This window comes from Gavia stellata, chromosome 27, assembly GCF_030936135.1.
Source record: "Gavia stellata isolate bGavSte3 chromosome 27, bGavSte3.hap2, whole genome shotgun sequence".
NCBI classification, from domain to species: domain Eukaryota; kingdom Metazoa; phylum Chordata; class Aves; order Gaviiformes; family Gaviidae; genus Gavia; species Gavia stellata.
The window spans coordinates 7066899-7088965 of NC_082620.1; the positions used below are offsets into that span (position 1 = coordinate 7066899).

The window sequence follows — 22067 nt, forward strand, 5'->3', positions numbered from 1 at the left end:
AAGGGCTAAATATGTAAGTGCTTTTTAAAATAAGAGCTATATGAGGATTTGCTAATTCTTTTCATATGGGCCACCAAGGAGCCAATATGTGGTAAATCACATTCAGCTGTGTGCACTCCCCCTCCCCGGCCGGTGGCCTGGATTTGGACTGGTGCCCTCGAGATGAAATGCTGATGCTCATGCCTTGAGCCATCAGACACGATCAGATGTTAGGTCCTTCTTCTTTCCCTGTCTTCCCCACCTCCATGTAGAACTCCCAGTTCACGACAGGGGAAGCTAATGGGAGCAGTTTGTTCCAGTGCTGAATCATATGTGCATAATCCACAAATAAATAAGAGGTTTCATGAGAGGTGAGGTTTTGGATAGTCAGACAGCTGCAGTTCTAGCACTAACGGTTGTTCTCTGTGTAGCACCTCTTAGCCTGTATAGGTACATGGTAATACGTTGTTCTTGCGTCGTCTTGAGGACTTGGATGAAGCGGTGCCAGTGTGCTTCCTGGCCTGCTGCGCCAGGGCTAGCTTTCCTCTTCAGTGTGGCAAATGTAGCAGAGAGAACCGTTTAGAAATAGTGCTGAAAGTAACGTTTAATGCTAGCAATGCTGAGTAAAGGGGAGGAGAGAAATGCTAAGAATAATCCATGGAAGGGAGAAAGTATTTATTTTTGAGCTAAAACTCGCCCTTGGGAACGTAGCTGTATGTTACGCATTATACGGCAGCCCCACTTTAAATATTTCAGCCGTTTAGATTGAAAAGAGCAAAGCAAGACTGAGGTGATTTAACAAGGAAAAGGTATCGTGTTGTGCGGGTGATCCAATCCTTTATATTCTCCGTAGTCTGTAGTTGACCGCTGTAGGTTTTACACAACATTCATTCCCTTCTGACAGCTGTTTAGAGCCTGCTTTTTCTTGCGACATTTATTGCATGCAGACATCTCGGGATATGCATCCCTGACTGTTTGCTTAGAAAATCCCAGCTCCCTACAAATGATATCCAGGCCCTGGTCGCTGCTGCTAACAGCATGAAGAAAAAGCAAAGTCAGTTCTGTACCCTGCCTTCCTTTCCTATTCCCCATTACACCATATGGATTCCCTCAAAGTGTAATGTGTTCCATGGCTTTTAGACACTGTGCAGAAACCAAAGCCAGGAATGTTTTTCTGTCCAAATACAGTCAGAATGACGGTTCTCGCCTGTAATCCAAACCAAATATCCACACTTGAGAACCTGAGACCTCTAAAATTCATCAGAATTCTGAAGTCAGAGCAGCAGTTCTCTGCACTTGTATAAAAGCAATCGTTCCAGGGGCTCAGGCTGCCTGCTAAAGCACGGAGAATATTTTCAGCTATTGGAAAAGACAGAGGTAAAACTTCAGACTTCTGACCAACTTCTTGCCCTTGGCACAGGGCAACACTGGCTCCCAGAAGGGAGTCTGGGGACTTGTCTGAAGCGTCTGAAAGAGGCTTAAATTCTGATAAGTGCTGTGGATTTGAGACCACTGATGGCTGCATTTGAGAGTCCTTTAAGCACAAGTATCTCTTGGGAAAGCCATGATATTCTTAACCCTGGGCAGGTAACAAGGATGAAATGTCAACAGATGTGCTCTCTGGTCCTAATAATCCTTAAAATATCTACAGAAGAGCGCTGTGCTTGAAATTTAACAACCACAGTGTTAATGAACTAAGTATAAACCTGAAATTTGGCTTTTTACCAGCAGCGGCGCTGCGGATTCTGGCCAGAGCTGTTGCACCAAAGAATCCAGATGCGCAGTGACTTTATCAGAAGCATCGTTAGCGTGCACAGCATTAAGGTCATGTGTCTCCCTTAGCTCCACAAGTTGCATCTGTAAGTTCTGAGTAGGTCAGCATAAGAGCTTTCCTCATCTGACTCTCATTGCCATAATAACTGAGGTTTGTCTTGGCCTTACTGCTGAGCTAGTTTCTGAGCAAATATTTGGCTTAAATTTTAAAAGTTTTGAAAGCATTCTGCAGCCAGTGGTTTGGAAAAGTCGAATGAACAGGCACTGAATTTCTACGTGGATGGGCACGGTGCATTCCCAGCATACGGGGGGGCGGTGAACTACCGGCTTTCCAAGAAACCCTGCTCTCACTTCTGATCCATCAAGGTGTAACCTGCTTGCTACCTTCACAGGGAAGCAGGATCCTAAAGGTCACAGAGGTCATGAATCACCTCTGCAGCTAAAGATTCCCAGTCACCCACTGCATGCGGCACACGAAGATAAATGGCTAATTTAGAGTATGGTCTCTTTCCCCATTCTGAATACTTCAATAACTCATGGAAAAAGCCTTGGCTGTGCTAACCTTTAGTAGCTGCATGAATAAGCATTTGGAAACAAGGAGGTCCTCAAGAACGTGCTTTTAGTAAAGCTCTAGATGCCGACTTTTGGGGGGGCAGGTCTGAGCCGAGATGTATTTTACAAAAACTTTTACTTTCTTTACATTGGGACAAAGGAAGTTCTTAGTTCCCTCAGGCTACGTGGTTATGTGAGTTCTCGATCTGTGCTTTAAAACTCAGGTTCACGTAGTCATCTTCAGAAACAGTAAGGCAGTAGCTGGGTGCTTGGAAGATTTTGGGTTCCTGCTCTGGAAGATTCCATGCTTGACCTCAGGCAAGTCTTTTCTCCTGCACGGTACTGTGGGTCTTAACCTGTAAGGTGCAGATAATGGCACTCCCCTACCTTCAAGGCTGATGTGAGGTTAAATGCTCTGAGAGGCTGTGAGATGCTCAGATACTTTGGCAAGAGGAGAGGGCATATGTAACGCTGCATAAGTTAAAATCTTTTTCAAACACTGCTGACTCTTACTAGCCATACAAAAGGCAGATGCACTGAATGCTGTTACGCAGTTCCACGACTGAGACTCAATGTTCTTCCAGCACTGTGTTTGCTAGCGGTATTTTTCTTTTGAGCCAGTACCGCTTTACTGGAGAAGAGCTCTTGGCTGAAGTTTTTGAGCCCCATTCCAAGGCGGATCTTACTTTCAAGACTCCCTTCTCAATCAGCCTTTCTACGGATGTGTTCTCGTCTACAGACTGAGAGGAACTCGGTCAGGGGACTGGAGACATTGATAGGTCTGGGAGTGTGTTGTTACCAGGTTCTCACTTCATACTGTGGTCTACAGCTTAAACCACAAATGGAGGTGCATTTGCACCACTCTTTGGAGCTCCGAACAAAGCGCTTTTTCAGAGTGCTCACGCGCAAGCGTGTTTCATTCTGCCAACTGTGCTACTGGGGAAGAGGTGTAACTATCCCTAGGAGGTTGTAGCTAACAGCTGGGATGAGCCAATATCTAGACTGCTGCAGTTGGCTGCTTTGGTCCCCAGGACTTAGAGGCCCGTACCCTTGCTTTCTGCTCTTTCTCGTCCTCCTGGTTCCAGCTTCCCTTTGTAATTCTATCCATAGCTTCCTTCCGTGTTACTCCTTATTCTGTCCTTCTCCTGGTACCTGAACAACTGCTGCACTTTGTCCACTTTCTGCAGAAAGCATCTTTTTTCTCTGGGGGTGAAAACTGGTAAAGACTGGTAAAGAAAATGTTCATGAAATTGTACAGGGACTCATTGGTCATATTTATTCTGAGTTGTTTAAAAGCTCCAGGCCAGCTTTAGTTCGAAAATACATGAAACTTATAAAATGTCGCAAGCTTGATTATGAACTAGGGAAAAAAATTTCAAATTAAACCATTTTTCATTATTAAAAGTGCAAGAAGTTTCTGAAGCCTTTCAAATGCTTCAGATATTCCCTAGGAATGTTTTATACTGGCTGAACTACCCCCTCCCTGCCATTTGCTTGTGAAACTAGGAGATTGCACAGTTCCTTTTCCTCTGTCTGGTCAGAACTGTTCAGCTAAGGACACCCCAAATCGGGAGTGCTTCAGTATCCAGCGCTCAGTGAGCAGCCAGAAAAGTGCCGCTGTTTCGGAAAACCTGAGAATTTCTGAGTAAGCTTTTTAAAAAGTCCTGAATTGACTTCATGTCTGCAGCCTGGAAATGCCTTAAAGGACCTAACAGCTTAAGACAAACTGATGTGCTCAAGCTGAGGTACCCCAAATCAGTATGATTCTGAAAATACTTGTCTTTCTCAGCATGATGACCCCTTACTGGGTAGCTCCCAAGTACACCAGAAATTTGCAGGTCAGGTGCCAAGTTTCCTGGAAGAGGGAGTTGATGTTTACTTTTATCTGAGTTTGTAAACTCCCCGACCAGAATTTCCTCGGCAGAGAAGCCCTGCCTGCTCTCTCACAGCATCTCATTTTTCATTCTGCTCCTGAAGACAGCCCCTGACAAATGACAGCTCTTCTAGCGTTAAGCATCCCTAATGAAACATTCCAGGGGCATGATGCTGACTTCTGGATTCCTTTTTGTGCCCCCTCCCCCAGTTTTTTCATTACATAAAGCTGAGAACTGCAGATTTGTCCTCTGTCGATGATACAGTCAGTTAAAGAAACGAGTTCATGTCCATCCCAGCTTGTTTCACTTTGCTGCTTTTCCTCCGCCAGCCCAACTTTCAGCTGCAGTAATATGATACCACTTGGCAGAGGCTAAGAGAATCTTTGGCACGTTGGAAAGAGTCTTAATGTAAAGTCTACTTTTTTTTTTTTTTTAGAGCTTTTTGAAACTCTAGTGGTTCTGCACAACTTTGGCAGTAACTGCAGGGCTACTCACAAATGCTCCAAATGCAACTGTGAGCAAAAGGATTACCAATGAAGAGAATGTCTTAGTATCTGTCGCATCTCCCTCTAAAAAGTATTCAAGAACGACATGGATCAAGTAGAACAAGATTCTGCAGACAGAAGGAAGAGCTTCCTCTCAGTTGTCAGGAAAAAGAGCAATGGCTGTAGAACCATTGTGGGATTTTTGTGCATATTGCCTGTAGTGGCTTTGCTGGCTATTGTGGGAGATCCAGCTGGAGCTGCACTTCAAGAAAGTCAGGTAGGGGAAAGGATCTAATTCTCATGTGCTTGAAAGGGGCGTGGGGACATCGAATATATGTGCATGTGTAATCTTTTTAGAAGATGGATAAGTTCAGGAAGCAATCTAAACAATGTGTAAATAACTGTTAAGGCAACCAGATCTGTTTACGGCTGTTTGAGTCTCTTTTTGCAAAGGATCCTAAAAGGTAATTGTGCACCCAAGTAGGATCAGACTATTAGAGATGTGTATGCAGCTTGCAGGCAACCAAACAGCGAATGCACAAAAGATTTGGGTTGTTTTCCCTCAAAGCTTTGGCTGTTCTTCTGAGTACCTCTGTTTTCCCTGCCTAGGATGATGTGGCATGCATATATTCTGATTGCCGTAGCAGCCGAGCTTTCCTAGTTGCTCCAGAGGCAGGGCTCATGGTGTAAGATCTGAGCTGGGAGTTAACGCTGGACCTACAGAAACCATTAGCTGATACTAACTCTCTTTCAAGGTCTGTCCATTAGCAAGATACACTGCGACAGACTGGTCAGGGGGAACTGTAGCAAGGCTCTGGGACTCTCAGAAGCTGATCTTAATTTTTGCTTTTAGCTTAATTTTAGCTTTTAATTTTAAAAAGAACAACCTTCTCCAAGTGCTTGCATCCTCTCCTGCTGTTTGTGTTCATGAAGATCCAGGCAATACCACCCCTTCTTTGCGTCACATGCTGAGGGCTGTTATTAATTGATGCTAAGTGACAGAGTTATGTTACTGTTTAGTTTATGAAGGGGGAACTGCGTGACTAGGAGAGAGAGAGGGGAGTGAATTACATTCATTACAACTCAGTGAACTAAATTAATGGAGGTCTGACTACACAGGGCGAATAATGTAGAGCAGGGATGTTGACCAGTGTCTGCCTTTATGTATGTTGGCGTCCACTGCAGTTGCTGAGAGAGAGAGAGAGAGTTGAAGCACCCGTCCTTCTAGTACCTCCCAAGCTTTTTGAACGTTTGAGACCTTACCTCACAGTCAAATGGGTTTCCTCCTGGGAGCGGCTGACCTCTTCTCCAGTTCTGAGTATTCCCATAGTCTCGGTTCTTTGGCATCCAGACAGATCCTTTCATCCAAATTATACTGTGACATTTTTAACTAGGTCATTCCATTTCTGTCAGAATCCTACATCTGAGCTACGGCATATCACAGAATCACAAAGGTTGAAAAAGACCTGTAAGACCATCAAGTCCAACCACCACCCCAACCCCACCATGCCCACCAAACCATGTCCCGCAGTGCCGCGGCCACATGTTCCTTGAACCGCTCCAGGGATGGTGATTCCACCACCTCCCTGGGCAGCCTCTTCCAGTGCTTCACCGCTCTCTCAGTAAGGAAATTTTTCCTAATATCCAGCCTGAACCTCCCCTGGCACAACTTGAGGCCATTTCCTCTTGTCCTGTCACTCGTCACTTGGGAGAAGAGACCAACACCCCCCTCCCCACAACCCCCTTTCAGGCAGTTGTAGAGAGCGATGAGGTCTCCCCTCAGCCCTCTCTTCTCCAGACTGAACACCCCCAGCTCCCTCAGCCGCTCCTCATCAGACTTGTGCTCCAGACCCCTCACCAGCTCCGTCGCCCTTCTCTGGACACGCTCCAGCACCTCAGTGTCTTTCTTGTAGTGGTACCCCACCCTTCCCAATTAATTTTGCAACACTTTCTTAATTAAAAGCATCCTGTTGCACCAGTGGTAGGTAGAATAAAGACTAGTAGAACAGAGACTGAGCAGAATGTTTGAGTGAGGGAACTTAACCTTCTACACCTTTCTTGATCTAGTGACTGGGTTAGGTAGAGGTTTCAGTGATCGCTGTTGGGCCTGAGTCACCCTAACTTTGTTTCGTATTTTGAGGATAAGCTCACTGGGGACACAGATTTTTTTTCTTTTTTTCTCCCTTGCTTGTTCAGCACTCATGGCCTTAGGGTTGTAAGCTCAATGGCCATAGAAAAGACAGTAATTTTTCTCCCTTGGGGCTGCAGGAGTTTTCCTTGTAGAAGGAGAAGCCAGCAGGCTGTTTCTGACTAATTTTCCTCTGCTGATACCCAGGGGTCTTTAGGAGGAGCCTCAGGATTTCACCCTGTGGTGGTGTAATTTAATAGCCCGGTGGCAGAGGGGGCAGAACGGCAGTGTCCATTCCTTCCATTCCTCAGCCTATGCAGCTTATAGCTCCGTGTGGAACCAGAGCCTGGAAATGGCACCAGCTGGGCTGTCAGTTATAGAGGCTAGAAAGCAAATGCATTGTGTCTTCTGCTGGCTTTGCTAAGGAGCATCTGTCACAAGGATAAACAGCTACTGAAGAGTGTTAATACCTTAGCTCATCCCATCATAAGTTATCAGGTCTCCTGAGTCAGAGCCCGTAGAGTGACTGAGAATTCACAGTATTCACAATCCTCAGCTATTCTTGCCTGATGCCAGAATGAATGTGTAATCAGCCCCAATAATGGCAAGGGATCGTAGAAAAAACAACAAAGGCGGAAAGGATTTGCCTAATTCTACCCTACTTGAAAGAACTGCAAAAAAAGGGAAAATATCTTATTAATCTGTAATTATAAGCTAATCTGCTCCAGGCTTCTCTTACAGCTCCCAACAGATCATTGATACACGGGCTAGCTGATCCTCCACCTTGTCTGTGCTGCTCAGAAGGATGCAAAATTTTCCTTTCGTATCGAGGGAAAATGGCATTCTTAGAGTAGAATCAGAGGTAAAAGCCACTGGAGGTGAAGGGAGAGGGACAACAGCCAGCGTACTCGCATCAGACGTGCCTTGGTGAAGAAGGGGCTAGGCCTTGAGCTGAGCGAACCAAAAAGTACGGGGTCCTCCGCCAGATCCCTTATTACAGCAAACGAAGGGACAAGGGATAACAGGGAGAAGTGATCCTGCGTGTTCTTTCAAGAGCAAACTGGCATCTGAAGGCTCCCAGAAACGTGATCAAATACCCTGCCAAAAGCTTGCAGCTTGGAAGGCAAGGTGTTAGTTAACACCTCGCTGTCTCACAGGTGATGTTCTATGGCCCTTGCATTGAAAGACTCTGCTGATTTCAAATTATGACCCAGACCCACAGCTGAGCTGGCAGAAAGACTGAAAGACTGTCCTTCCAGGAAGGAAAGATACTGAGGTTAGAACAAGTTAGAAGCTGGTATGGCTCAGAGATGTGAGCAAGAGAGACTGGTTTCCTGTTAGGATAGAGTCCCTCAGCCTTTTACCAGTCGTGGCTAGCTGTAGTCCTGGAGAGATGCTGCTGATTTGGGCAGTATCTGGCAGCTATTGCTTTGAGCTTCTTGTCTTTTCTGCTTGCTGTGAGACCAGGGATATGCTGTGTTGACTCTGAGTCTCGGCTCTTCCGTGAGTAACATGAATACAGTTCTTGCTTTCTGTAGAATGTGCTGTGAGGCTGAAGAAGCTCCTACAGCTGGTGCAGCTTTTGTAACACAGCCACTATACAGATCGCTTAGTAAGTGTCTTGGTGTCTCTGGACCAAAGATGACCCAGAGATACTCAGGGTCTTAGTCCTGAAAAGGAGCCGGTAGACTTCCAGAGAACCGTGTTGGGTCCCATTCTTTTCCTCCACTACTCAGGACCAAGAGGCTTTTATAGTTTGAGTCAGACCTGTCACTAAATTTTATGTCTTTTACTGTATGATGGCTTTAAATGCACTCCAGGGTTTCCAGGGCTCCTATTTACTTTGAAGGCATTTCAGATTCACAGTGCAGCTTTATAAAGAGCTCTCTGCACAGAGGGTTGCCTGTTTTACTCATTTGTCCAGTATTTCATTTCTTCTGTGGTGAGGCTGGAGAGCAATGGCAAAGTGAAAAGGAAATGAAAACTTTCCAGGAAGAGCTGCAGACTGACGGTGGCCAGAAGCCTACTGAGGCCTCGTTTCTGCTCCATCTGTGCTGCGCTCCAAGAGGAGAGCGGACTGGCTGCGGTACCCTAGTCTGGAATTACACAGCAGCTCAAGGGAGCCTACAGCACTGATCCTCTGTGATCCCGTGTTGAGCTGTGCTGTTCCCTTCCTTTCCTTGCACGTCTGATCTAAGACATGCCCCAAGAACTCCTCACAGCGTAGCTCCTCTTTTGTTCTGTCTTGGTTTTGTTCAGCACACTCGGACCAGGCGTACTTTGCAAAGCCCTGATGGGCTGATGCACTAGTCTTGTCTCCTGGACACCCCTAAGGCAGTTCCAGTCGTGCTCCCCAGCCTCCAAGTGTCCCATACCTGGTCGTTTTTCTTTTACGCTGTTCAGTCCTGCAGTCTCTCCCATCTCTTTCAACCTCCTGTTTTGTCTTTTAAGGAAGATGCCCCATCACCTGGTCTTCACGGAGTGAGTGCCTCTGCTTTGCGCAGTCCAGCTTTCCCACCTCGGCCTCCAGCACGGAGAAAACGATACACGATCACACCAGGGCACTTGAAATGGGACCACTTCAACTTGACATACAAGTACGGACTTGCATTAGCCCTAAGAGTTAGCATTTTCAAAGTGACGCTGCGGTCTTTTTTCCAGCCATGGGTATAGATATTAACCATATGAATATTGCTAATCCATTTGCTAGTGAATGGATAGCTGCTAAAGCCGCTCTGAAGTAGGCAGTATTTCCACAAATGCTACACCTCTCACCTCGGCTGTGGATCACGTGAAGCATCGTCACTGCATTAGAAGCTAGTAGCACATATGGCTGCATGCTGAGGCTACTTATAGTAAAACTAACTGTTCAGGGGCGGGTTCAGGCTTCAGACAGATAGGCTTCCCAGAACTAGGGACTTCCCTCAGAAGGTAGCGAATTGAGTATGAACTCTGTTGTGCTGGTATTTTTGAGAGCTCTGTATGAACCTAAATCATCACTGAGGGGAATTGCTGTTGAAAGGTTCTGTGATTTCAGGGAGGACAGAGCTCTGCTAGGGGCTGCGCGCTTTTAGGAATCTCTTTCTCCCTGTTGTCTTTGGGAAAGGACGCCAACTCTGAGATTACTAACAAATAAACAATACAAAGCCCTTGGCAATTCTAGGATGAGTGAATGTTAACCCTATTTTCAGACATTTCTGCCAAGGAAAGCGGCTGTCCAGATTACGGATTTCCCACTGGGTTTACCGCTGCTCAAAACCAGCAGCATTTCAGCAGGAGGGTACAGCCATAGCGTGGTCTGGTTTTGACACGATGGAGCCGTGTAAATGTGCAGTGCTAGTACTGCTTGCAACGAGCAGGCTGTTCAGAGCCAAAGTTGATGGAGTTCTATGGATTTTCACACTGAACTGTTTCTCATTGCTGTCTGGCTCTACTGCTGGCATAAGGCAATGTCGATGCTGTTTGGTGTTTAGCCTTGGAGCAGCTCTCTTCCTGACTTCAGCAGTGGCTGAACAGCCCCTGAAACTGCCCAGTGCGATGGGCTGTGGTGGCAGCATCCCAAAAAGATGCTTTTTCTCTCTGGGAAAATATTAATGGCATTGTTGAGTGTTTTTCAGGAGAGCTAGCATGGGCTGACACCGAACAAAGTTCGGGGAATCCCCTTAGAAATGGTTTCATAGGATGAGCACTGGCAGGTAGAATCAGACTGTCACAGCAGACCTCAGACCAGCAGGAGTCCTGGAGGCTTGGCTGAAGAAAGGCCTGTGGTTCACTCCGGGCTGAGAGTCTGCATCTTCCTGGAGACGCAGGAGCCAAACCAGGTTTTTTTCAATGTCATATGTGATTGCAAAGGTCCTTTTAAGGTGGTGGCTAACTCCAGCCACTCCTGACTTTAAAGTACAGGGCGAGCCCCAAAGCTGACCTCTCAAGAGAGCTGCAATCCCTAACTTAAGCCGCAGTGGCTTGAACGGCAGGTCACGCTGGCTTTTGGAAAACACTTGAAAGTGGCCCCTGGCTGGAGCGATGTGTGGCACAGCTTTTTCTTGGCATTGCGCTGAGGACATCATTATGGAGCTGTGACGGTCTCTCTCGCACTCGAGCTCTGGAAAGCTGACCAGACTGTGACTGTAACGGGTGGGAGAGCTTTCTGTCACCAACAAACAGGAGAGGAGAGCATTTTGGGCTATGTTTGCAGTGGGTTTGCCTGGGGCAGTGGAGTGCGGAGGGCAAGTGGGGTGGGCAGAAGGACAGCAGCAGTTGCGTCTGTGTGAGAGCTCTGCGCTAACACCTTTCTTCTCCACAGAAGCAGGAGGGGGAGTATCTCAAGGTCACCAAATGCAGGCCGGGAAGATAATCTGCATAGTGTGGTTGATGCTGCAGTTACCTCTGTTCTCTAGGGAGCTCTTACGCTGTCAGTTAGACAGAAGTCTCGTCGTAACTGTCGCTGCCCTTATTTGCTCAACGTGCGGTGGTGGTTGTTGCGTTGTTCAGGGGGTGATGCTGTGCGGTACATGTTGACTTCCCGCTGGTCGGCAGGGGTTAATTCTGCCTGTAAGCCCAGACAAAGAGCGAGTGGGTGGTATGAACCTGACTCCTTCCTAGTGAGCAGAGAACAGATATCTCCCTTTACGCTCATCCCAAACAGGCTAAGCCTCATGATAGTCTTAATTGTCCAGGTTTACACTCATTAACAGCCTGGCTTGATACGAAACCTTCTGCTCCCTTTAGGATGTGCTGGGACGAAGGGAGAACATAAACAGCATAGCTAAAATACAACCAGAGGGGATAGCAGAATATACACAACTTTTCCCAATTGCTACACTTCAGGCAATTTCCTGAATGCAGATCTTCTTTTGGGACAAGGTAAGTTTCTAGGAGCCATCTATACATTTCCATGGTTCTGCTGTCCTGCACCAGTAGTTTTCTTACAGTTCAGCTGCACCTATACCTATGGCTAAGCAAAAACCTCTCTCGAGTCTTTCTCCCAAGTGATGAGATGTTTTCAAAGGAAATAACTTGGTTTACGCTCAAACCTTTGGAACCAACTTTCAAAAGTTCTGCCTGAGAGTATTATACTTCAGTGTGTGCACATATGTTGGGGCCTCAGTGTTACGGAGTTTTCTAGTCTGCTGCTGAAATGCAGCTGTTCCCTCTTCTAGCAACACTGCACAACAGACCAGGAGATGTTAGGATAAAAATGGTTTTCCAAGAAAACTTTGTCTAAAACGATGTGCTTGAGGAGGGACAAAGGCTGTAGTCCAGAACATGTGATTGAAAAGAATGTCAGTAATACGTTAGTCCCTGTGGAGGTTTTATTAAATATTCTTAATATCCAGTTCAAGCTGCTCCTGTTTTGAACCTATTAGAGTGAATGGAAAGACTTGATTGTCTGATGCAGCCCTGAGAGCCGTCAGCTGATGTTTGAGAAGGGAATGGCATTTTTCTGAAGTTGTTCTGTGTTCCTACAGAATCCTGTCCTTCCCGAGAAACCTCATAAACGCCCGGGACACGCGCAAGGGACTAGCGGCTGCGTTCCGAATGTGGAGTGAAGTTTCACCATTCAGCTTCAGAGAAGTGCCACGTCACGTAGCTAGTGACTTGAAAATAGGTAAGACTGCACGGGCTTCTGCACTGACAGGACACTCTTGTGTCTGTTCCTCCCCGAGGGACTTGCGGAGTTTCAGGAGGCAAACCAGGAGTTTGGAGGCAGGAGATAGTCCTCCTTTGCTGTGTGGACTCAGCAGGGCCTCTTGGGCAAGGATTGGGGCATCGTTTGCCTTTAGTCAGGTAGAGAAACTACTTTTAGTTGCTCTAGGGAGATGTTAGTTATCGTAATTAACACTTTCCGTGACTCTTGCAGTCGGGAAGCTTTAGGTATTTGGCAAGAATTAACCCTCAAAATCTGCCACTGGGACAGGATTCTCTCTGGTCCACAGACGGGGAAACTGAGTATTGAAAGGTGCAATGACATGTCCAAGGTCACGCAGAGCCAAAGAGCAGGTGACGGATTACAGCTTGTTTACGGTTTTAGTCTCCCTTCTGTTGATCCTGTTGAAGCACCTCTGTCCTCTCTCTCCTCCCCTTCCTTCTGCCCCTGTACCGCTATGCAGTAGCTGCTTCCTGAGTTTCTCAGGCCTAGAAGAATGTTAGTGCTGAGGCATTATCTGCTCAGTCTCAGCTCCAGATGTAAATTCTTCCTGGGATTTATGGTCTATGTGAAATAAATGATTTCCTGTGCAGATGGCAGCAATATTGAGATAACCAGCAGATTTACCATTGTTTCGCAACATGCTCTTCACTCTCATGTTGCATGATGCTACTCACAAGCACATGATACGCCTTCCCAGGGGCCTGTCCTGCTGCCACGTGTGAGCTCCAGGTGGCCCAATTCCAGCGGACACAGGGTTCACTGCGACGCTATCGTGATTCTAGCGAAAAGACGGCAAGCAGCTATGACTCTAAGGCTATCTCTTTATTTATGTTTAAAATGGAACAATTACATCCTGGGGTTATCGTCTCACCATCCAACTTCTCTCCAAAAACCCCAAAGTTTCCATGTGATGTTGCAAAAAGAGCTCAGCATTCCTTTCTGAAAAGTAGACTCATTTGTGTCCGTTGGAAACAGCTCTAAATCCAGGGTCGTCACGGGGCTGGGTACAGTTTGCATCACATAGCCATCATTCCTGACAACCGCTTTGCATTTATTTTTCCTTTTGTGGCTCTGTAGGTTGGAAAACATGTGGGATACCATAAGAGGTTTTTTTAGTAAACCGCAAGTTTACAGATGTCTGTGCCCTGGATGGGCTTACCCTGCTAGATACACTAAATCTGCTGCTTTTTTCACAGGCTTCTACTCGATCAATCACACAGACTGCCTGGAGTCTCTCATTCACCACTGCTTTGATGGAACAACCGGGGAACTTGCCCATGCCTTCTTCCCACCCAATGGGGAAATCCATTTTGATGACCATGAATATTGGATATTGGGAGATACACGGTTCAGCTGGAAAAAAGGTAACGCGTGGCTCAGGGAGCACATAATTAATGCCTGTAGGATTTAGATTTTGGTCCTTGTTCTGGGCTTTACCCAGTATGGAAAAGGGACAACAGAAATGGTTGTAATTTTCTGTAGTTTTGGAAGCCATTGGTCTTGCTGTTATGTGACTGAACTGCTGTAAGGGACCAGGTTTGGTGGCAGTGCCATTTCTTTCTGAATAGTTCAGTGGACTTACTTGATAGCTCAGACACATACTCAGTAATTACATCTGGCTTCTGCCCAGGCAGGTGCATCTCTGAGAAGGGCCATGTTATGTCACTGCCACTTGCTGGCATGGCTGTTTACATGTTCATTTTCCTGGGTCATTTTTGGGTTTGTGGGCACCTAAAACTAACTGTGGTATTTACAGCTTGGCCTTTCTTTCTTCTTGATTTTTTTAAGCCATGTCAAAACTAACTTTAAATTAACAGCAGATGGTCCCTGACTAACTAGCAAATTTGGTTCATGTTATGTGACCAACTCCAGTACTTTTGTTGAAAGTAAGCTATTTTGCTTTTCACCAAATAAAAAGAGAGGAGGGGAGATTCTAGGTGACATAGAGGGATTTCTCCTATCCTTCTTGCTTTCCAAAGCACAGCAACAGGTAAGATCTAGGGACAAAGACCTAGGAGAGATGATTTTTAAAGCAAGAATGTCAGTATGTATTAATTTTTTATGCAAGATATCAAGACGGGTGTCAGTAATAACACCTCTTGTTGAGTCATCCTTCAGTTAAAATCCACCTCTGCTGGAAGCAGGCTTCAAGATGCTACCGAGAAACTTGAGTTTGACCTATAGGCTATGGGGGATGCCGAGGTCAAGCGGAGGCTCTGTCAGACCGGAGTATTCCAGCTAGCAATCTCATTCCCAAACAGCCGCTTCCAGTTACAGCTCTGGGCTGTGGAACAAAGTTAGCAGAAAGCTGACAAGAGTAAGTATTAGACAGGGCACTTGCCTTCATTTCAAACATTGCTCTTTCAGAGCAGTCTTCCTGTAGTCTGGCAGAGCGGCTGCGTGTCCTGCTGTTTGAAATTAGAAGCATGTGGAAGTAATTGGCTCCTCTATTTGCACCCAAGCAGCTACAGAGAGATGAAACTGGGGTGACCTTCGATAAGATGATACCGTCCTAGTGCTAAAATATTTCCTCTGGTTTTCAACCAGGATTAACAATTGTACATCACCACAAAATGCCATCTGTTTTTCCGTTTCTCTTCCAGGTGTTTGGCTTACAGATCTGGTACATGTAGCCGCTCACGAAATAGGACATGCCTTAGGACTCATGCACTCCCTGAACACCAATGCCCTCATGCACATCAACGCCACTTTGACTGGGAAAAAGACCATCTCTCAAGATGAAGTCTGGGGAATTCACAGGCTTTACGGTAAGGAAGGCAGGGTTGTGCTCTGGGCTCCTCTGTATAAAGAACATTTGCCTGAAGTGTTAGCTGGATCCTGTGAGCTCTCATGGTGTTAGACCCTCATCATTTGGCAGGACTAGGCTGTAAGCCAGTGAGCAGTAGGCAGGAGGAATCTTACTCCTTTTTATGCAAAGTAGAGTGAAAAGGAAGTGTAGCGTTGTCTGTTTCCAGCACTACTAGCTTCAAATATGATAGGCAGGAGGCTGGAAGTCTTACAGACTTCATGCTGCCACCTCCCCAGATGGCAGTTCTGAGAAAAGGTTTCAGCGGGGTCAGTCCACTCCATGTCCTCAGGCTGCTCCGAGCTGCTGCAGCAGAGGCGTAGGCACTGTATGTGTTCTCACATGCCCAGCTCGTTATGAACCAGCTCTGGGCACAGACTCTTTGGGCCTTTTGTACTGTGGTTTATAAAGAATAAAAGGCTAATTTTAGCCGTGGAGAGCCCTGACTTGCATTCGTACGTTTGCAAGCATCAGGTGCACCCAGGGAAAGCGCACAGGCAAAGGAAGGGGGAAGGCAAACAGCTGTTAATTACTCTTTTGGCTGAACTTGGATGTATTAATACAACATGACAAAACTCTCCGCAAACCAAACGGGCTGTGGCAAGATTCCCCCGAGCTCTGACACATTTGCCTGCTACTTTTCAAACATTACCTAGTGTAGGACTTAGTGATTCAAGAGTTGCTATTTCTGATGCTACTGCATGGAAGTAACTCAATATATAGCCCACCGCTCCCACAGTAACGGCACCCTGCTCCATTTATTGTACTCCTGTTTTAGATTCCTTCCTGTCTCAGCTCTACCATTTACATTGAACAGTCTGATTTAGGTAATGTCAATTTGTTTCTCAGAAGGAACAGTCTACCCCAATCCCTCTAATCCCTCCTCTCTTTCTGTTTCAGGATGTAAAGACAGACTATTTATGTGCTCATCATGGGCACAAAAAGGTTTCTGTGAGAAACGCAGGAAGCTGATGAAAAAGCACTGTCCATCTACCTGTGACTTCTGCTACGGTATCTAACTTTTCTTCTGGGATTCTTGGTGGGGTTTGCACAAGGGAGGAGGTAAAAGTTGAGCAGTGTTTGCTGCAGGGATAGGCAGGATCTTAATTCAACACTAGAGATCAGTGGAGGGAAGTGCCATCTCCGCTATGCTTCTTCCACATTTGAGCCAAGATCGAGGCTTGGAAAGAGGAAGCAGCTTTTGTTTAAACGTTTGTGGACTAGAACATTAAACTTTCCATTCTTCTCTGGTTTAACTGAACCAATGATAGGGAGTTTCTTAAAACACAGCTACTCCATGTGCATCAGACTCCCCTTTTGGACCCAACTGAGGAAGTGAGATGCTGACATGTTAAATTCGGAGATAAGAGATGCAGGACAGTTCCTGATGCAGTGATGGGACACAAACAAGGCAAATGACATCTCAAGCACAGCTGGACTTGAGCTGCTCTGCAGAAAAAGAGATAAAGTATGTTAATCACCTTATCTAGTCTCTCAGTTTTATGAATCCAGATAAGGGACTAATGCAGGATCAGGTCAAGTTACTGCAGCTGTGGAATTAAGCTTCAGATAAATACTTACGGACCTTAAGATGATGTACCGTATGACTAGTACCTCGCTCTCCAGTACAGAGGTATTTTTTTAGACCAGATTAAGGCAAAGATTCAGTCAGATGATTACAAACCCATGTATTCTAGCGGACTGTTCATACACTGAATGTATACTCTTCCATATAGCTGAAATGGGCAAGTTGATTTTTATCCATCTCTGTCAGTTTACATGCCACAAAATTATCTTTGCATACGAATAATGTTACATGTCCATCCAAGGATTGCTCTGTAGGAGGCATTTTTAAATTAATACTTTGAAGGTTCCTTAGGTGATAACATAATTCCGTGAAAGTGTTTTGGAATGACTAAAGCTTGATAATGACCTATGCTAACTTTTGCCATTTCTCTCTCTCACCTCTGGTGGATAGAATTCCCATTTCCAACGGTCCCCCCTACTCTGCCCCCGCCAAGGACAAAAACCAAGACTGTTTCTGAAGGCAGGAATGTCACCTTCCGCTGTGGGCAGAAGATAATTCATAAAAAAGGCAAAGTTTAGTAAGTGCTCTATCATTTATTCCAGTCCTTTAGGAGACTTTGCAGTTTACATACCAATTATGGAATTACGACAAAACAGCGTAAATAAGAATGCAGTTTATCTTCTGGAGCATGTGACTGTCTCATTTGTCACCCAGAGTAGAAAGAGGGGTGGCTGGCTAACTGTGAGAAGGGAGTGCACAATATGGTTCGTAACATTGCAAAGCGTTTAGTCTGAAAGCAGAGCTATCGGAAATAAGCAAGCTGAGTTGAAAAAGGATAAAATCCGATTCACATATGTAGCACAAAGTAATTCTTACCACCAAGTCAAATTCCCTGGCCCATATTCTGCAAAAAACTACAGTCTTAAATTTGCTCTTTTGGTTAATAGTTTGTTAGCTCTTGCTAGTGTACAAGCATGTTATTTCTGGCTGTATCTAAAACGGAAAGAGATACGCCCAAGGCTGTGGCTTAGTTTAGACTAAGGACCCAACATTCAGTAAGATTCAAGCTCCTAAATTACTCAGGATAGTGCCCTGAAATACAGTAAGCCTTAACCTGGTTTTGTTAAAGTCTCATCTGTGCTGTACATTTACTCAAGCAAACTTACTAGGAGACAGAAGAACCACTAACACATATTGCATTGTACTGGACATCTTGTAGTTTAATTTTTATTATTTTTCTTATGACAGCTGGTATAAAGATAAGGAGCTGCTGGAATACTCATATCCAGGTTACTTATCCTTAAATGAGGATCACATGAGCATCATTGCAAATGCAATTAATGAAGGAACTTACACTTGTATAGTAAAGAAAAAAGAAAGAATCTTGACTACTTATTCCTGGAGAATCAGACTGAAGCACTAACAAGGGCCCTGGAACGAGCACTTCGATTACTGCTAGTTCTGTTTCAAATTCAAAATGTTTCTTTGGCATTTTAATCTCCAGTAGTGCAACTGAACTTCTAAATCAGCTGCTTCCATACCTTGGGCAAGAGAGACTCTGAGACTTGATTACTGGAACGTAAAACTTTTCCAAATTAGTTTTAAAGAATTTATCAAATATGTGCTGTACAGAGAATTAAAAATTTTTTTTTTAAAAAAGTGTCAGATTTTGCAGTTAAACTATGTGGATCACTGCGGACTGCTGAAAAACAAGAACATAACTCTTCATCAAACAACTGGCTGAACAGATTGATGGCTCAGCTATGTTGCAATGGAGGCAGAGGTACTGTGGAAGGAAAATGACCAGTTATGCTCTGTAAGTGTTTTGCTGTTACTTTTTTAGATCCTGGTGTGTAGCAGTAGAAGAACATACAAAAAAGTGTAAGACCTCATATTACTTTTTCTTTTACTTGTCAGGCGGAGGATGTAGGATCACAACAAACCCTTTCTAATTATCCCATTCCACACTTCAACATGTTCAGTTCAAGTATCCACAGAACATCTTTTTTCCCCCCAACCGCTTTCCTGTGGTTTGTATTTATTACTCGTGTACTTATCCCAATATCCTAATTACCTCCAGCAGCAGCTCCGCATAACTTGTCCTTTAGGTGTCTGATCAATAAGCCTCTTGACTCCTTCAACAGAGATGAGGTAATTTCCATCACCGTCCTCCCCCAGTCACCCAAACGATGTGGTAAATATGCCACACCCAACAGGAAAACAGCATTAGTGTTGGTAGGCAAAGCCTAGTGCACTCAAGTGTCTACAGCAGTGGAACATTCATTTGCACAGTTAGGAATCCCCGACAGTCATTACCTTTAGCAAGATCCTCATCTGCTATTCAAGCAGCCTAGATTGCTCTTTGCTTAGGTTCATCCTTTTTTAGTTGTCCTCTTAACCTCTTGACACAACTTTCTTTCTACTTAAAAGCACCAACAAAACTGCAAAGCATCTCACGCACTGTGGCAGAGGTCAGCAGTCTAGGAAGACCTCTGTATTAGAGCAGAAAGGCTCTATCAGCAAAATTCTCCTCTGTTCTAGGACAGCAAAAGTGCAAGGGAAAAGAAAGAAACTAATCATTGCTGTTTATCTGGTACAATTGCAATGACTGTAATTTTACTGGCAGACATTTAGCACGAACTCTGCACATCTTCGTTTAACAGACCAGAGCTGCACCCTACGGATCTGAGCATCTCTTCTCAAGGCAGCTCTGTCTTTGGGATTTGGAGAAAAGAAACAAGAACAATGAACTGATCATCGTAGTCTTCACTATCACAAGGGGATGTCAACACTTCAGCTGCAAGGAGGCTTAATCTTTGGGTAGAGCCAAAGTCCTTCACCTCACTTACTTATCACTACAGTGTAATCACTGTCTTTTAAACATATAATTTATAATTATTACCGAGTTTCATACAATTTCTCTGAATACCGTTTATTTACATTGCAGTAACCTACCGCTATCTCTGTCGCGCTCTCCAACTGTTTGATGCTTCTGGCAGGCAGTGTCCACGCTGGAGTTTGGGGAGTAAGTGAATGCACAGGCAAAAGTGGTGGCAGAGGCAGGGTAAGCACTGGTAGCTAAGGCTCTGCTTTGCCACAGCTATCCTGTGAGAAGTAAGTTAGCCACCTTCAGACACGGGATGTTGACCTGAAGGCCAGTGGAAAAAGAAACCAATGAAACAAGGTGCAAGCTTCAGCCAGACAGATACCAGGCCGCTACCCAGCTCTGCCATTCGGCCGGCATGCCAGTGACACGAACGGCACGGCACAGCACTCCAGTATGCAGATCTGCTCTGTCTGCAAGTTCAAGGCTATCTGGTCACCCAACAGAGTCGTCAAGAAACTCGGGGAACAAACCACTTGATTTTCTGTAAAGAAGCCAAGAAAAAAATTAAGCTCTCCCCCTCCCCCTGCACAGGCACACTACATGACACAGCCTCCATTTGCTGAAATGCAGGTTTGCTGGCATGGAAAACAGTTCACAGATTTGGTGATATCCTCAAGGTAAGCAATAAAACTTACTTTCTCATAGATTACAATTTGAACTTACAAAAATAAACCAAGAACGAAATAAGTACCTAAACTACAACAATCCTGTGATTCTACCACACACTCATGCATTGGAGCTTGTTTTGTTTTAAATGATCTGTTTCCACAAGTTTTCCACACTGGCATCAGCTGTTTAAAAAGACCTAATTTCAAACTACTTGGATACTATGATACTGTTCCTGGTGAAAGAGACCTTAACTTTCTTCCCTCTCCTTACTTGCCTTTGCAAAGCTTATGTATGATTAAAAGCAAACAACTCCCTGTCAATGTCAAAGTGCCAGATTTGCTAGCCCGTGTTGGAAAGAATGTCTTCTAACTGTACACAAAGCACCTGTCTACAAAGTTAAATATCAAGATTTTAGCTGGTAAAGCACAGTTAGCATTTCAGTATTGTTACGCCCTGTCACTTCTCACATATTTATTTTGCATGAATAAATAAGCTTAGGATTTAGGATTCAGTTTTACCATCACAGTTAGCTGAGAGTACAGCCTAGTATGAAACTTAAAAATGCGTCTTTGCGTGGACAATTAAGCACAGGATCATAAAAGGCAAGTACTCTATGCAAAAATAGACAATTAAGACTAAAAGCTGAGATACAGTGACCAACAATGCTGCACTACTCAAGGAGAGCTGGTATTTCCCTTCTACAAAAAAGCCCTGGAGTTAACACGTAACTGTCATAACCATGTTAACTTTCCATTGCAATCCAGTATTAGGTTTTCTTTGTTTTACTAAAACTATCCCAGCTTAGATGAATAATCCTTTTTGTCAGGAACATGGATCTTCCAGTGATGCCCACACTGGCCACAACACTGCCAAGGAAGCTAGGAAGGAAATAATTTCATGGAGTGCAAGATGCACAGCACAGCTTGAAATACAAAATACAGTCTTGTTCCAGTCCTTTAGAGCTTAGCACAGGCCATGGCAAAATGGCTCTCCTTTCCTGTACTCTGTGGGACGTAGCAAAAAACCCCTGCTTTACAATGGGTTATTGATCTCCACCTATGAGGAATCTTGCTAAAATCATGCCTATTTGTTACAAGACTTGTAATAGAACTGTTTCTCCTTCAGTACTAGGCAATCAATCAGGCCTAAAGAGAAAATAGTCCTGCATTCTTCCACAGAAAAAAAACCCCACTACTGTTTTCAAAATTTACCACAATGTCAGTACATCCCAATTCCAATCCCAAGGCCTTTACCCAGAAAAATTCTTAAAATACACTGAAATTGATGGAATATTTATAATTGAAGTTAATCCTTTTACTGGACTGGTGCCCAGTTCCGACTGCGTGAATACCCCAGTATTTTCCAAATCTTCCTGTTCCCAGAAGAGAATGATACCATTATAAATTAGAGACTCACTCAGAAGGCTGTGCTATTCCAACATGATTCCTCTGGTCTTTCATCTTATGAGAAAGGACTGGAATATGGCATGATACAATCAGAAAAGCTAAGCTCTTCTTTTTATGGAAAAAGGGCCTATTTAAAAGAACTTTCTACAGAAAATAAAGTTTCAAGTCTCCCTATTAAATCTTTTTGATTTATAAAACAATACAGTACTTCTTTTGCACCAGTGCCATTGTAAATACATGTATACAACACATCAAACAGTGTCAGCTCAGTAGTGCACCCAAAAATACTGTCAGTGAGTATCGAGCCCAACCCAGCCTAGCTCTCTCCAAGGCATGCAACAGGAAAGAAACCTCAGAACTGTTACCTTTTTTTGCCCTAACTATATTCAG

General features: G+C 44.7%; 1 protein-coding gene across 1 annotated transcript; it reads left to right on the forward strand.

The window, feature by feature from the left end:
• The first annotated feature begins 4769 nt into the window (after nucleotides 1-4769).
• MMP23B (matrix metallopeptidase 23B) lies at nucleotides 4770-18481 on the forward strand. The gene is made up of 8 exons (XM_009809305.2): nucleotides 4770-4940; nucleotides 9243-9388; nucleotides 12260-12399; nucleotides 13638-13805; nucleotides 15045-15209; nucleotides 16148-16258; nucleotides 17226-17352; nucleotides 18024-18481. Exons 1-8 carry the CDS (start codon nucleotides 4770-4772, stop codon nucleotides 18196-18198), a joined length of 1203 nt encoding a protein of 400 aa, XP_009807607.1. The 3' UTR covers nucleotides 18199-18481.
• Nucleotides 18482-22067: the final 3586 nt, after the last annotated feature.